Raw genomic sequence first — 16421 nt, 5'->3', positions numbered from 1 at the left:
CTTTATTTGGCTCACTGCAGAATTAACATCAGAGCTTTGGCAGTCAAAGCAGTAATCGAATTGTGCATAGTATTATTTTATTTCAGTACCTAGATGCCTTTGCAAATTTTTATTCTGATGTAAGGCAGAAAATTATTTCATATTATGTTTAGAATGAGTAGTTGCTGATGCGAGATGGCTTGGTTTAGTTTGATTACTGAATAAAAGACAGTGTTCTCAAATATGGTATTTTAAATGTAGAAAAAGATAGCTAGCTATCCTACAATCTGAACCTGTAAGTGCATTTACTGACACTGTCGCACTGACAAGTTCAGATGAGGCAGGAAAATTTGTTAGTAGAAACACACATCCTCAAATTGCAGATAAAAGATAATTAGTGAGTATAACCTTTTAATTTCATAGGCCAAAATCCTTCTCTGACTGGAGGCAGGAAGGGAAGGGAAGAAGCCGTTAGGCTGCAGCGCGAATGCCATCGTACTGTCCTCTAGGCACGTAGCACATGTGGAAGCACATTTAGTGCAGTGTACTTCTGCTCTAAAAATAATCTGTTGTGCCCTGTCTGTGGCACAAACAGCCATGGTAATGTGGAAGGGGGGCTGGGGATGCTTTCTCTTTGGTTTTGTTTAGAATCTGACTCACATAAGCAATAGCAAAGTTCACAAGGAAAAATCCATAGTAACATAATACAAGGCAGTAATAAGTGCATCGCTAGCAAGAGAGACAGGAGTTTAAGGGGACATGCTTTGGCTGCACTGGGACTTACATTTTCATGTCCTCATTGATACAGATGCAAGCCTCGCTCTTTAGTTCTTCTTACATTGTACTGCCAGTGCAGGATAGCCTCACAGCAGAAGGAAGGCATCATACTATCCTGTGTGAGACAGACCCGTTTTCCCGGTAGGCTGCGGTAGCTTTACCCCGATTTTCTAAACACACCCAATAATACAGTTGAGGGATTTTATTCATTTTCATTGTAACAAGAAATGGTCTTATCCTATCAACAGCAAATCCCAGCTACATTAGGGATGCAATAACAAAATAGCCACTTTTTTCAAGTTTCTCAAATGTCTTTTAAAAACACTGTTTAATTATGCCCAGTTGGTTAGCTGGTGGTAATTTAGCAGTATATTTTGTGAGAGTAAACTGTGCTGATGTGCTTCTACATGGGAGACTGGTGGAGATTTAGCCAAGGTGTGAATTTACAGCACACTAACTCCTCCGCATTAGCTCTCCACTTGGATATTGTTGATCTGCACCAAATCTGCCTCTGTGCATTGCAGATAAATCTACTTTGCACATATAAATATATGCATTAAGCTACAAGTAACAAATGCAAACTGAGACTCCTCACGTACAGCCTAGCAAGTGTACTATAAATTCATACCATAACTCCACTCCAACTTTCCAGCCTCAGAAGGCTAAGTAACGAAGCCTCGGGAATCACTAAATTTGCTTTTTAGGTCATGCTGATCAGCAGTGCTAGTTTGCTAAAAGACAGGTTTTTTCTCTTTCTGTACTTTTTTATAGTTGATTTGGAGACTAGTTTAAAGGAGCTTACTTCTCTTGCCTTTGCATGCATACCACGTTTGCAGGTACAGGAACATCTTGTTGGAAGTGGGAAGGCAGGGATAGATGCCAAGTGAGGACTGTGAGTCCAAGAGCAGAAATCAGGACTGCTCTTGAATAATCAAAGTTAGTAAAAATGAAATAAAAAATTGATTCAGCTATGGCTTTCTACTTAACTCTTATGCCTCAGCTCTCGGCTTCCAAAGTGGAGAGCTGACAGTGTAATCCATTCCAGTAAGGGGTTTTTTCCTTTTTGAAGTGCTACAATTCAGTATACAAAAGTCAAATAGACTGGGAAAAGATATTAAACTTACTGACCAGGCTCAGAGGCCACAAGCCCCCTGCTGAGTTACAGATTTCGTACAGCACTGAGTAGCATCCATAGGAGCAGTGACAGAAAAGTCGGTGTACAGATTTTATACTGAGGTCTGTAAAGAAAATTGCGTTTCCATGTATCTAAGATTATATCTAGTGTAGCTGTTACTTCCTATTCAGACACTATTTCCTACACAAAAAGTAGCCTTGACTCTTCTTTTTCCCCTTCTATAAAAAGCTTTTTTCTTCAGATGCTGCTAAAGCAGTTTTCTGGAGCTGTCCAGGGAACCATCCAGCTGGGAAGGGGAATAAGGATTTTTTTTTTTTTTCAATTGTTCTTATAACTTTCATAGGAAATAATTTCTCAGAAATGCTATTTTTGTTAAAGAGAGAATCCCTAGATTACCCCATGCAGATTTGGCAGTGTATAGCCAGATAAATTGTTGTCAGTAACCTCTGTGTGTAAGAACTATTGTCCTTTTTCTTAAAAGACTATCACTTCCGTTAAAGAAAGGCTGAAACAAGAGTGTATGCAAATACCTTTTAAAAACAAGATTTAAGTCTAATGTTAACTCCCAATTCATAACTTGCAAAATCACATTTAATTTATATTCCATATTTTAAGTATAAACAGAGCACTAATATGCATTAAATGGTGAGGGTCAAATCTGGGTTTCTCCCTTTAGGGTTGCCCATGGCCAACAAGCACATATTTAAACATGACTCTCTCTCTGTAGCTGTACAGAACTGTTTAGAATCATGTTGCTAACCCATTTTTTTAACTGACCTATTTCTCCAATCTAGACATGACCTTTGTGAATGCATTTTTGCTTTCGGGGGTTTGTTCTCCGTTAGGGAAAAACACAGTCCTGAACTCGGGCTTTGTGCCCAACTGCTTTCTGCTTTGCTTGTCGCATCCGTAAGTGCAAGACCGATAGGTGTCTGAGCACAGGGAAGGGCTGGAATGGTGATGGAGCAGGGTCTCAGTGAGACCTCCTGAATCCAAAGGAGAACTGTGCTGCCGGGGCTGCATTTCTCCCGGAGGCATGGGGACACCTGCTTGTGATTCAGTCCCAGCACTGCTGAAGTGGCTGCAAAATGGCTTTTCAGCTGTGGAGAGAGAGGGACTTAGGAATCTGCGATGAAACTAAAGCTTTTAATCCAGATATAGAAGTGCATATCAGAAGGAATTGAAACAATTAACACCAAGCAAAGAAAATCTGTATCCCTAACATATTTAATAACTCATAACCAGAAAGATTTGTGAACATAGCTTCTCTTATACTTTGTCAATTGTTGAGTAATTATTGAGCACTAACTTGTTTTAAGGTTTTATAGCTGTACAATGGCATATAATGCTCCAGGTATTATTACTCTTATCATGAATGTATTTTCCTGAAATTTAGAGCAGTTGTGTGAACTAAGTGGCCCTGATACTATTCACAGTGTTTCTGAACACCCAGGTGCATTTTGAATGTAGGGCCCAGAGGACTTCACCTCTTCCTCTCCACCCATCCCAACCGCTGTTTAGTGATGTTTTAATTGCAAAATATTGAGGAATGTAGTAATGTCCATGATCTGAATAATATAAAAATATATGCTTTTTTGATGGTAGAAAAGTGAAACTCTTGTTAGGTGGAGGACTTTTTTCACAGTAGACTGGGATGTGGTGCAAGGAGGACTAGTCATTACGCACTGCAGTTCTGGTGTTCCTGTCTAGCGCTGCTTGCGGTGACAAGAAGGTGGCACAGTGTCCTGGTGGAGATCACTGGATGTGCATATTTGCACATGGAGGTCTCAGTGTTCCCAGTTGAGTAAGGTGGGCCTCAAAAGCAGCATAAATTATTTAAAAAAAAAATTCCGAAAGCTGCTGTGTTTTTCAAATGCAACAATATTGCATCGCTAAGCGTAAACCATCATACACAAACTACTTGTAAGAAAGACTTAGTCTTGTAAGAAAATCTTCTCCAAAAATTTTAAAATTGAGGACGGTGATTTCCGAGTTTCCACTTGTTTTGATAATCTTGATGCTGATGCTTGTGACCCTTGGAAGAGGACACAAGTGGTAACTGTGGAAAGAGCAAGCAGTGTCAGGGAGCACTGCAGCATGTGACAGTTTGCCCAGGTGCTGCTAAAGACCTGGAAATACAGCTGGTGCTGATTAGAAAATTAGAGCAAGAAGCGGTGAGAATCAGAAGACTAGCTTCAAAAGTGACAGCAGAGTTGCTTTCCCAGAGTCCGCAGGGCAGAAGACACTTCTAGAAGGATAATTAAGTCCCCAAACCCCACCATCCTGGTGGGAAGCACTGATCTCGTTAGCTTTTCCTACTCCGTCGGAGTTGCTGAACGCTTTTCTTTAAAGTCTTGGGTCACTTGGGAATTATGGATTTGTGTGTTTTGCAAGTGCATTGAAGGCTCTGAATTCAAAGGTTAAAAATACTCTGGTGCTCCAGCTATGACTGTGACACCGTTGTAACTAGTTTTCTTTAAAACTTGGGTGGGTAAAGCTGGAGCTGAAAGGGAAGAGCTGCATCTTAACAGAATGTTTGAGGACAAGTGCTTCTCACTGTGCCAAAAATCCCATAGCTCTCATGGTTTCATCTATGCTGACACAGATTAGAATGAATTTTAGCCAAAGGATACCTTAGCAAAATGCACTTTGGCTGGAAGGAGTGGGAAACTTACGGGAACGTTGTGCCTGGCTGCAGATCTCATGACGGTTGGTCGAATAGGAAAGGAGAAGAACTGGGATTGCTGTGACCACATCTAGCTCGTCACCGGAGGAGCTTTAGAGGTTGGAAATGCTTCCTGCTCCAGCCGCTATGTACTCCGATTATCAGCTATCAAATAGAAGTCAGCATATGTAGGCAGGTGAAAAGCAGATTTTGATTGGTTTAACTCTTATTATTAAGCAGTATTTCCCTAACAGTAAGTAACTACATAGGAAGAGGGGATGCTCCATGTATTCCCATCTCCTGTTAACTCACTGTAGGGCAGCATTTCATTCTTAGTCTAGTTAGAATTTTCGATAGCTTTTTCTTTCAGTAGGTTTTGACAAACAGTGTCTATAAGAGAGCACATTCCCTCTCTCATCACTCTCTGGTGCTCTAAGCCATACAGGGTTATCTAGGTGACAATTTCGTTCTTTACCTAAGTTTCTTATGTTTAAAAATGACTGTTCTATGAACTCGACTGTTTCAGTACAGGTCGCTGATGAATTGTATCAAACTTACGTGTTTGCTAGGAAAATAATGTCACCTATCCTATCTGCTCCTGAAATCTGTTTTAATAATACTTACTTTTACTCTCACTTTTTAAAATTGCAAATCACGCCTGAATCGTGTAGCCAGAATCCATCGTTCTTCTCAGTTCTTGTCCATGGGTTGTGTGTTCTCCCGTGGCTGAATAACGGATTTGACTGGGTTTTGCTTGGAGCGCTTGCCATGCCATGGCAGGAGTGGTGTGGGGTGCAGGGACAGTGCTGCTGTGGGTTTTGTACTGGGGTGGGGGTACCGGTAGCCTCCACAGCCTGCCTTCCTTCTGCTATTAAAAAGAGTAAGTATTTTTCCCTAAGGCCTTCAGGTAGTCATTAAATGAACTCCCTTTGTTGCCCTTAGAATTGGAGACCCATTAGATTAATGTTTTAAAAAGTTTCTTGCGCTCCTACCCTTGCCTCCTTCCTCACGGTGCTCCGCTGCGATGCAACCTCTGATCAGCCGTACACCATGCTGCTTGGATTGCTGTCATTTATTTTGGTTTTATTTTGTCTTTCTAACAATTTATACAGCTGTTCTCATTAAGGATGTGATTTGCATTTTGATGGTTGGTTAGATGAAGTCCATGTAATAAGTGGTAAATCTGGTCCATGTTGGGATTTTTTGGAGAGCATTCAATGTGTCTTCTCCCTGTAAAGTGCTCTCTGGCACTGGGGTATCAGCCCAAACTTCCTCACTACCGTTGAATATCAGCCTTGAGGGATTTGTGGTGCAAGATCTAAAGCTTTTATAGGGCTTCCCAGCAGCAAGCGTGTGCAAATCCAGAGCCCTGGTATTTGTCCAGTATGAACCCTTGTCTAGATTCTTATCTATACTTCGGTTTTGGGGGGTTTTTTTGGTGTTTTTGGTTGGTTGGTTGGTTGGGGTTTTTTTACACAAACTGCTTGCAATTATTATTATACCCCTTTTAACAGTGATTTAAGAATATCCTAATCATACTCAGAATTTATATATTAAATTATTTTCCTAGATGTTAAACCATAAATCTTAGCCTATGAGCTGTTGAAACCTCTTTCAAAGTGGTCAGTGTCAAGAAAATATGGATTTCAGTAACAATACCAAGTTGTCTAACATACTTATGTAGGTATTCTGAGGTTACATTACAGTATTATGAACCTTTATTTAAAGTGCAGCGGCATTAGTTTCACAGAGGAAAAAATCACTGCTGATATTATGAGGTGGCTGCTTTATAAGTTTGGGGCAATTAATTGATGGATCTTCATGGTCCCCGTGAAAATTTTGAACTGACAAGTACCTTCTTAAAGCAAGAGCATACATCAATTTTTTGTGAACATGGGGGTGTTTGAAAGGCAGGCTGAGTTGGTTTTTGGAGATCCAAGTGCACGCTTTTATTACAGTGATGGTTTCGGGAAAGAGAAGGCCAGTTCTCAGCTCTTCTGTGCAGCATCAAAAAGTGGTTTGGGGCTGGAGCCGTACAATTTGGGGACGGTTTTAAACCATCCTGTAACACTTGGGTGGCTGCAGCTGTCATCTAATTTTTTCTGGATTAAGTTCAGTCGAGAAAGAAGCTGCCTCATTTTCTGGTTGTCATTTGCCCAGGAAGTAAAAGCAAATTGTAATGAGGGACTCACAGCAGGAGAACCTCCTAACAAATGAGAGGCATATATTGACTGACAGCCGGCCTGCCAGTCGGGTGATAAATGTATTTTTATACACGGCCGTTCAAGGGCACTTTCTGCTCCCATTGAATGCTGCCTGTCAGATCATGCACGGCACATTTGAATACTGAGTAATTGTATTGGCTGATGCAAAACTGTATTACTGTAAGGTTAAAAATTAAGTTATATATTTTATTAAGTTAAAAAATGTAATACATGCACTTTGATTTTATCTTGATATTATTGAGAAGCCACTTAAAGGACAGGAAGAAAATTAATTTAAAGATGCAAATATACTCTTTTTTCTCAGTACCATCCTGAAATTTTTACTGCAGTTGTTAGTATTCCTGGAACTAACACGGAAATTAAATTATTAAAGATACTGAAACTGTTTTAAGTTAATAGTATTTTAGATATTTCCACTAAATTGCTTGGAAAGTGGGGAGTTATTTTTTAAAGTGTTCATAAAAACCTCTGAAGGGCCATCTTGAAAGAACTTACTATTGGTACGAAAAATGAGATCATATTTTAGATATCTTTTCAGGTGAAGCCGTTTAGTTTTATAGAACTTTGTTTTCATAAAAACCAAAGGCTGAGGATGCCCTGCCCCTGCCTGCTGTGGGCTGGGGCCAGCGCGGTGGCTGGGGGGTGCCTGGCCTTGGCTAGGGAGGTGCTCAGCATGAGGGAAAGACTTCGCTTGGCAGGCTCATCCAGCGAGGACAGCTGTAAATAAGTGTGTTTTCTTCTTCTTTAAACACGAACATGAGTATACTTACTTTATATTATTCAAGACTTTTAAGCATAGGAGTTCTAAGTTTCATGTTATTGAGAATCCATCATATTTCTATAGAAACAGAATTAAAACATAGTAAAAAGTTACATAAATCCTACTTGTGTTGGTGGCGCGTGAGTAGATGATGTCCACTGTGTTTAAATACCAACTTTGACCCTCTGTGGGTAGGGTCCGTGCTGGTTTCCATGCTTGCTGTAGTACTCCCGTGCTTGTCAGCTCCTGGAGAGCCAGGGCTGTAGATCCAGAACCCTTTCAACTGCAGGTTAATATTCAAGAGGCACAGCTAGAGCAACTGCCGCTGGAAGCAGAAGGTCAGGAGCGTAGTGGCAAATGGGGACTTCTTACCATCTGTTGAAAATCCCTGGTACCCCCTCCATTGCAGGTACCGATCTTAACTGCATATATTCTGAAATAAGTAAATTTGTCACATGAAAGTATGATGTGAAGACCTGTGTAGCAAAAGAAGACAGATATGCAGGAGCCCAGGAAGGAGTGCTGCTGCAAACAAAGATAAGATTCACAATCTCTGAAAAAAGAAAAATGGGTCCTGGGCATAGCACATCGCACCCTCGCAAAGGTGCTGTTAATCTCCCCGTGACTGAAGTGAGAGCAGCCGAGCAGGCACTGCAGGGGCTTCTGTTTACCTTTGCAGCAGTCATCGTAAGTACTTATTTTTATATATTCACTTCATAGGTCTGCCATTTTTCTCATTATCTCAAAGGCCGATATTTATTCCTCCCCACAGTTTGGGCTCTGTATATGTTCTGCAGGGTTTTGCATCCTACGTTAGCATTAAAATCCAACTTCTAATTTTTAATTTAAAAAACAAAAAAGAAGAAAAGAAAACTTTTGTTTCTGTGATGTGGAATCACTCGGTGTATGCCACTGCCAGGCAGCCTCAGAGAGATATATGCGTGTCAGTAAAGCACTACTAACCTCTTTTTTTTCTTGTTGGCTCATTTCTGGTTGTTATTTGTTATGCAATTAAAAAAAAAAATCCTCTAGGAATGACTGATCTGTCAGACCTAGCTTTATTTATTAAGATCTATTCTAAACTTGTATTATTTTTATTTAGTTGGGAGGGGGAAGTAGAGGGAGAGGTACATTTTTCAGTAGCGCCATCAACACCAATGATTTTCAGCTTAACATTTCAGTTGTTAACTGACTGTTGTTTGCTTTGCCTTTAGCATAATGAGTTTTATGTTTGTGATTTACTTACGTTCTTGTATCATGTTTCATTTATGTCTAAGAACACTTCTAGGCAGTTGCTGTGGCAGATTGCCCCAGCTTGGCTGCTGAAATTGCCCGTGAAGTCATTGCCAGGGATTCCTCACTGATCCATGAAGGACTTACAGAATTGCCGCCTCCTTAATTTTCAAAAAACCATCCCTTGCCCAGAGATTATTTGTATCCCACGCAAAAGTTGGAGCTGGTATTTTCCTACTGCTCCAAGCTAAAAGCAAGCGCATCATGTTAAGGGTATGGGTCAGCTGTGGCAAACCTCTGCTTTTGTACGTCTTTCACACGATGGGTACTGGAAAGGCAGTGCTTCTGGGGATGCGTTAGGCGTGCTGCTTTCTTAGTAAGTGAATTTTTTGTTTGCCTTTAGTTAAGGTACCCCTAGAGATTGGGGAGATAAATATCAAATAATAAAGGTGATAAAATATTAGTGTGTCTCTATAGGAGTACATAAGTTACTTTATCAATTTAAAGTATGCATTTCAGTATATTTATGAAAATAAAATTGCTGCAGTGATACAGTGTTTATTTTTTATGTCACCTTTAACAGAATATTGCAGTTCAGTGCAGAGTTTACCAAATATTGGACTTAGAATTAGGTTGTCATAGCTTCAGTATATCATGTGTTACAGGACAACGACAGTGGCAGGTGCAGAAGTCAAATAGTCTCCCAGGAGCATCCTTCCATTAAAAAACAATTGCTTGGGCAGAGGGAAGCTGCAAACAGCTGCACTTTGTCCCACCGTCTCTGCCGTTCAGAATGAAGCCTCTTTCCAAACCAGTATTGTGCAGATTTTTGCATACTTTTCATCATGTGCCAATATAACTGCTTTGGAGCTGAAAAACTGCACATAGTAACTTGAAAGCAATCCCAAAGAGCGTGTGTTTGGCATGCGTTCTCCGCTGAAGCATTAGTGCTGTAATCCATTAATGCAGCGTTCAGCACTGCAGCAAAGCGGTGCCAGCCAGGGGAGTCTAAGCACCAAATGTATGGGTGCAAGCAGAATATTTTGAATGAGCAGCAATAATTTGTTTTTGTTACGCTTACTCATTGGCCTCGGAAACACAAGATGAGCATTGCAAAGCACAAGTTTAGATAGCGCACCAAAAAATAAATCTTGGCTTGAAAGGATTAGCATCAATTAGAGAAGCACTTCCTTTAAATAACAAAGCAGATTAATTCCCTTAAGGATTGTACTTATTGGAACACATTTTCAGTAGTAAAAAGAGCAACAAGTGTGCAAGTACTATTGATTTTCTACCTTTGTATTACCAAAACATATTTTATTGACAAGTATTACTTGCTTGTTAAGCGCTAAAGAGTTTGATGGGTCTAAACATTGGATCATCTAATTAATTGCCCTTTCAAACTTTTGTCCTAAGCTGTGGTGATTACATTAAAGACATAGGTTGGGGGTTCTATTGGAGTTGACTCACCTTTTACATGATAAACACAAAACGAATATATTAATGGTTTCTTAATATATAAGGCTAACTTTTAAAATGCAGTGTACCATTCTGAGAAGGTCTTCATCTTTTAATGTCCCAGTGATGGGTACAGGAGCAGTACTTTCATTTTTGCAGCCTCATTTTACTCAATAAATATTACAAAGTCTTTTTTCGCACAGTTAAGCCCTGCCAATTTAAAGTTGGCACAGAGCCTCTTAATGCAGAAAAGAGCTGCTATTGTTGATTTTCAAAGAAATACTTTGTGCGCTTCCGATACCAGCCCCGGCACTGGCCGGTGCTCTCCCCATCCTCAGGCAGGGTCCCTGGGGAGTGGGTGGGAGAAACCAGGCCTTGGTGCTGACCGGAGCGGGGGTACCAGCTACGAGAGGGGCTCTCAGGTTTTGTACCGCTGGGTTATAAGGTGGGAGGGTAGGTGAGCTACCTGGCTTTGTCCCTTTTAAGATCTTCAAAGCGTTAGAGAAGACATAGCACAAATGAGTCTGTCTCTTGTAAAGCATCCGCGTGTTTTGCAGCTGTTGAACAGTAACCTCAGGTAATGAGTAAATAAGATCTTAACGGTGACTCTGACCATGGAATAAGTGAGTAATTTTTCATGCGGTTTCCAACATACGTGTTTATATTGTTGGATATTGTAAGAAACAATGATTTAATGCTGGTGAGGCTGCAGCTGTAGGTGTGGTGTGTGAGCGGCAGGACGTGCGACTTGCTGAGCTGACACCAGCGACTGGCAGCACAGCCGGGTGGAGCGTGGAGTGCCGATCTCCTGCCTTGCCTGCGAGGACCCGTCGCTGCCGTAACGCTGTGCAGAAGGGTGTGCTGTAAGGGAGCGACGGTAGCGGGGTCTGTAACATTACATGTTGTCGAAGATTGTCTGGAGCTAGGAGTCCATTACTTGGCCTTGGAAAACTTTTTGATGGCAAAAGATGTGCATCACAAATGTGTGGTGCACGTCTATGCATCTATGATGCGCTGCCGTGAAAAGTATGTGTTTCACATAATAGTTGAAGTTCTAATCTGAGAAAATACTAGGTACCTTCCAGGTGTACTATTTCTGAAAAAAATCCCTTATGCTTCACCTACAATAAAAGGTGAACTTTTTTTTTTTTGAACTTTTAATTACATTTATTATGGCAGTAGTTCAAAGGATTTTAATTGCATGCTTCTAGTTGAAGCAAAACTGGGCATAAAGGATGCCTTCGCTCGGTGGCCAGGCACAGTGCTGTGAGGGGGCAGCTGTGTCTGCTTTGTCAGTCCACTCCCCGTGTTTGGGATATGTTTTGTGTAAGCATACCTAGACCCTTTACATTGCAATGCAAATATTTCTGTTGTTTGTTGGGGTAGAGAGTGCAACGGTTGTCAGTGCACACAGAGGTGCAGCTGTAAAGGATGAACAGGTCTGGCTGCGGGTGGATGTAATTCTGCAGCCCATCATCTGCCTCTTGGGGAGGTTTTTACAAAAAAGCGATTACGTTCCTGTGCCATTGGAACGGAGTTTGTGGTCTTCTTGTTACTGTTCCTGCGTAGAGTTACGCTATGGCTGTCCTGCCGAAGGAGCAGTGGCACGAGTGCAGTAACTTTAACCACCGTGGGGGAAGCGGGTGCTGGAGCAACTGGGGGTGCAGCCATGCCTGCTGCCCAGCTCTGCTCCCGGCCTCTCGCGCTGGGGCCAGGGACCCCACTGAAAAAGTTTAGCACTCTGAACGGGGTGACATTTCTGCAAAGACTGTTTATAAAGGGGGGGGGGCGGCCAAGTTGTGCTTCTTACCATTCCTTGCCTGCTGCTTAGCCACCTGGAGGCTCCTAGACATCCAATTTACAACCTCCTTTGGGGAGCATTAAGTATTACATTTTTTAAAAAAATTCCCGTTAAAGACGCATTTATGTTCATATACCTGACAAATTACTTTGGTTTAAAAACCGGATTTGGCAGGGAATGTGTTCATATGATGATTTAATTCTGTTTTATTAGCTAAGCAGCTATGAGAACACTTAGAAGAAATTGTCATGATATTTAATACTGAGCGGTACGTGCTTAAGTCCCACCTGGTAAGAAGGACATTTCAGTGGTGTACTTCCATGGTTTGGGTTGTCTGGAGGCATTAAATGCCCTGAGGAAAGGGCATGCTCTGTGCTGAGCACAAGTCCCTGCGTGTGACAGCAGGAGTTACATTTCATGCCATTCCTTCGGTTGCACGGGAGCAGCACGTGCCGCCCTCCTGTCCTCCCCGACCGACGGGAACCAACCTCTGCAGAAGAGCTTTTCTTTGCTCCTCAGGGGTATTTGCCGATTAACACAATGACAGTCAGAAAATGAGTGCTAGAATAACGGAAAATGCAGGTGAATATGAAGAGGCATTTCCACATAGTATTAATTTTTACTGCTGGTAATGGTCTCCCTCAGTTTTCCAAAAAAGTTTTGTAGAAGTTCACGTACATGTGCATTTGTGTTTACTTAAAAGTCTGTTCAGCAACGTCGTGATGATGGGTAGTTAATCTTCTATGTTCCTGTTCTCTCTCCCTCTTGCCAGACTATCCATGGCCATAAAGGACCGATAACTGCGGTGGCTTTTGCCCCTGACGGCCGGTACCTCGCCACGTACTCCAATTCCGACAGCCACCTCTCCTTCTGGCAGGTAAGGATGCGTTACCGTCCGTCTGTCTGCGTGCACGTGGTTAGTAAACTCACGTTTGAGACTTTCTTTTAACATTGTTCCATAATGGTGTAATACATAAGGAAATGCTGACAACAGGCGAGTCCCAGAAGTTAGGGCAGAAGCTGAAATCTCAGCACAGAGTTTTGTCACTCACCAGCCAGCCCCACGCTGCCCTCCCATCCTACCCCCCCATCTTACCCCGAAGCGAGCGTGCTCCTCTGCCTTCAGGCACCCGTGCGGGCAGGGCAGGGTCGGCTGCTGGCCTGAGCTCGGTCCCCCGGTCCCCTGCGCCTCTCTGCTGCACAACTCTTCCTTCACCATCCCTGCAGGCTTGTGAAGACAGCTTTGAGTAGTGGTGACCCTGTAATGCAGGGGATTTTTCCTGTCATTATTTCTATTTAAGCACTTCTTGCAGGTATCCATGGGTGAGGGATGGGGCTGTTTGCATACACATCCGTACGTCACTTCTGGGCAATCAGAGCACATTCTCAAATGATAAACTTTCATGTTTGATATTTTGAGTACGATACTGTTGTAATAGTTCAACTTCACATACCTAAGATATCAACTGGATAAAATGTAGAGCCATGTAGGAGACCCCTGGCTAGTTCTGCACAGGCCAGGGCAGCGGCTTCTCCCTGGTACCTGTCCCCTTCCTACCAGTAGGAAGTTTTCTTCTCCAATTCCTGCAAGCCCATCAATTCCAACAGAGAGTAAGCTTCAGGAACATGCCTCCTATTTTTTTTTTTTTTTTTTTAAGCTTGATGCAAAACTCTCAGGTCAAACACTGGTTCCCAGTACCGTGGTGCCGGTGCCCCTGTGCCCAGCTCCGCTCCAAGCCCTTGTGTGGTGGCAGCATCAGGGACCCCTGTGCTGGGCTGTGCCACACAGTGTGGAGCTGTCTTCTGTTTCCCTAATGGTACTGAAAGCAGGAAAGCTGAGATATAAACGATATAAAGAGGGTCTGGAACACAAGGAGAAACTGAGAGGCCACCATTTTGTGATGTATCTAGAGGTTTATTTCCTTTAACATACGAGCAATCCTTTTCTTTGTAATCTCACATTAGTATGAATATTTTGTGTTGGTTGTAGGCTGCTGCCTACATTCCCCAAGCAGGATTTTTTTTCTTCTTTCAAATGGCGTTAGACTTAAAATATACTTTATTTGGCAGCAACTGATCTGATTGACCAATGTGTGCTATCAAAATCATGGAGTCTTACAGTAATCAGACTATAGAACAGAACTCAGTATGCCCATAAGTACCAGTTACATTCTTTAACATACTTGCCCAGTTTTCTGTCATTCAGTAGTTCTACAGGTGCCATTAAAAAATTCCTAAATTATTATCCATCGTTATATTGTGTGCTTTCTGAAACAGTAAATGAGAACAGCAAGAATCTTCATCCATCAGTTACATTTATTCAATTTAAGTGCTTGGGGAAAATCTGGAAAGCAGTCGGTCTAGATCTTTTAGAATTGGCAGGGAAAGAAGAGTCAGGCACAAGTTTTAAGTTGTGATCTGCCACACTCGTCCAGGTGTATAAACGTTCACATTAAAGTGGCTTTTACACAAAGAGTTAAATATACCTACACATTTAGTTTTAAAATGTGACCTCGTGCACTAGTGATTTTTCCCTTCTGTGTTCTATTTGGCACTATTATTAATGCAGGAAAATCAGTAACATTAGTCATCTTAAAAGGGTTATTACTCAAGATGATTTAAATTGTGAAAATGTCAGTGGTGCTTGCATGCTCCCTGCTAGAGATGCCATGATTTACACCCTCTGACACCGCTCTGCTGCCGAGAAGAGCCAGGAAAAAGTAATGGCTTGTACTTTGTACTGATCAGAATTCAGGACGTGGCATCAGCAATAACGCGCCTTAAATGTCCCAGGATTTGCCAAGGTTTCACGGGGCACGTCTCAGGGATGCAGCCGGCCGGCCGCCTGCTGATGGAAATCCTAGGGTTGCGATGCATGCGGATAGAAAGGTTTTTGAGAGTAAAGCAGCATTTCAGAAAGCGTAGGATTTTGTGTATCTCGGTGAGTTAGATCAGAGAATCATTTTTAAAAATGTGGAGCGAGACGATGCATCAGCAATAATTGGCCTGCTTTCCAAAGAGTGTAACTCAACAGATCTCTTCTGAATGGCCTCTTCATCTACCAGACAATAAAAAAGCTCTTGTTGGTGGGTTTTGTCTGTTCGTACCTATCATGATGACTGCTCTTTAGTCTGCATCTATTCTGCTTTAGTTTTTTTATGATTTTCATAAATAATATTCTAGCATAAATATAATCTTATTAATATTTCATGGTTTTTCCTTAAATTCTGATTGTGTATGCTTATGCTTAGCATGCCTTTATAAATTCCCCGCAAGGAGCGCAGTAGGGTATGCCCACTGAGTTCAGCAGGTCCTCCATTGTGCACAGTTGTGTGTCGTGGTCATTAACCACCATCCAGACCACCCAGCACGCCACCTAAACGCTCAGCTACCCTTCCAGTAAACGGCATTGCTTGGCCCCAGTCTAATGAAATTTTGATTAAGCCTGCTTTGAGACAGCACTGGTCCCAGGGGTCGCAGAGATATCGATGTCTGGGAGGAGGTCCGGGTGCGCGTTGCGGGTGGTGACCCAGCCCCAGAAGCTGCAGGCAGGGTGGGTCACCCGTGGGTGTCTTTGCAGATGAACACCTCTCTCCTGGGGAGCATCGGCATGCTGAACTCTGCGCCCCAGCTCCGCTGCATCAAAACCTACCAGGTCCCCCCCGTCCAGCCGGCCTCGCCGGGCTCTCACAACGCCCTCAGGCTGGCACGGCTCATCTGGACCTCCAACCGAAACGTCATCCTCATGGCTCACGACGGCAAGGAGCATCGCTTTATGGTCTAGGGTAAATCCCCCGCGCTAGAAATCCATTTCTTTTTCGAAGTTCCTCGTAATTCTCCCTGTCTCTGTGCTCCTCACACGGGTTGCCCACGCCAGTGCCTGCAGACCGCCGGTGGGCTCCTGCCCGGCTCTGCGGGGCGGCTGCGCTGACGCCGGCTGGTTTTTCCTTGCAGCCGGGAGGAGGAAGGCGACGGTGCTGGGGAACGTGCTCCTTGCGTGGCGCAGCAGAAGCGGGGGATCAGTAACACTGTGACGGCGCTCCTCGGCCAGATCTGCAGCGGCAGGAATCAAACCAGGCTTTGCAGCCGGGCTGAACCCAGCCCCTTCCTCGCTGGATATTGAGTTAATGCAGCAGCCCTCATTAAACACGTTTTTCCTTCGGAGACTCTTGCAGAATCTCAGTGTTTACCAAAAAGGCTCATTGTTTACATATACTTTCTCCTAGTGACCACTGAATGATGGTGGCTGATGCATCTCAGAGCTAGGCACTTGGCTTTCTTAATGAGGGGCTCGTTGCCTCGAGATGGGGAGGGGGTTGAGTAGTTTCGGGGGGTGGATGGCCTGTGTTCTGATCTGAAGGGGATGTTTCCTCATGCAAAGTCTCAGT

At 42.9% G+C, this 16421-nt stretch overlaps 1 protein-coding gene across 7 annotated transcripts in view; it reads left to right on the top strand.

Moving 5' to 3' along the window:
- The window catches only part of WDR7 (WD repeat domain 7), a 145823-nt gene extending 129626 nt beyond the window's left edge, over window positions 1–16197 (top strand). For all 7 annotated transcript variants that reach the window (XM_075021897.1, XM_075021898.1, XM_075021899.1 and 4 more), the window contains 3 exons: window positions 12806–12910; window positions 15614–15818; window positions 15988–16197. In XM_075021897.1, the coding sequence (XP_074877998.1) occupies window positions 12806–12910; window positions 15614–15817 (309 nt within the window). In that variant the 3' untranslated portion in view covers window position 15818; window positions 15988–16197. The remainder of the gene's footprint in view (window positions 1–12805; window positions 12911–15613; window positions 15819–15987) is intronic.
- Window positions 16198–16421: the final 224 nt, after the last annotated feature.

The sequence above is a fragment of the Buteo buteo genome, chromosome Z, assembly GCF_964188355.1.
Source record: "Buteo buteo chromosome Z, bButBut1.hap1.1, whole genome shotgun sequence".
NCBI lineage: Eukaryota > Metazoa > Chordata > Aves > Accipitriformes > Accipitridae > Buteo > Buteo buteo.
Note: the sequence above shows the minus strand (reverse complement) of the source record. Positions and strands in the feature narration are given on the sequence as shown.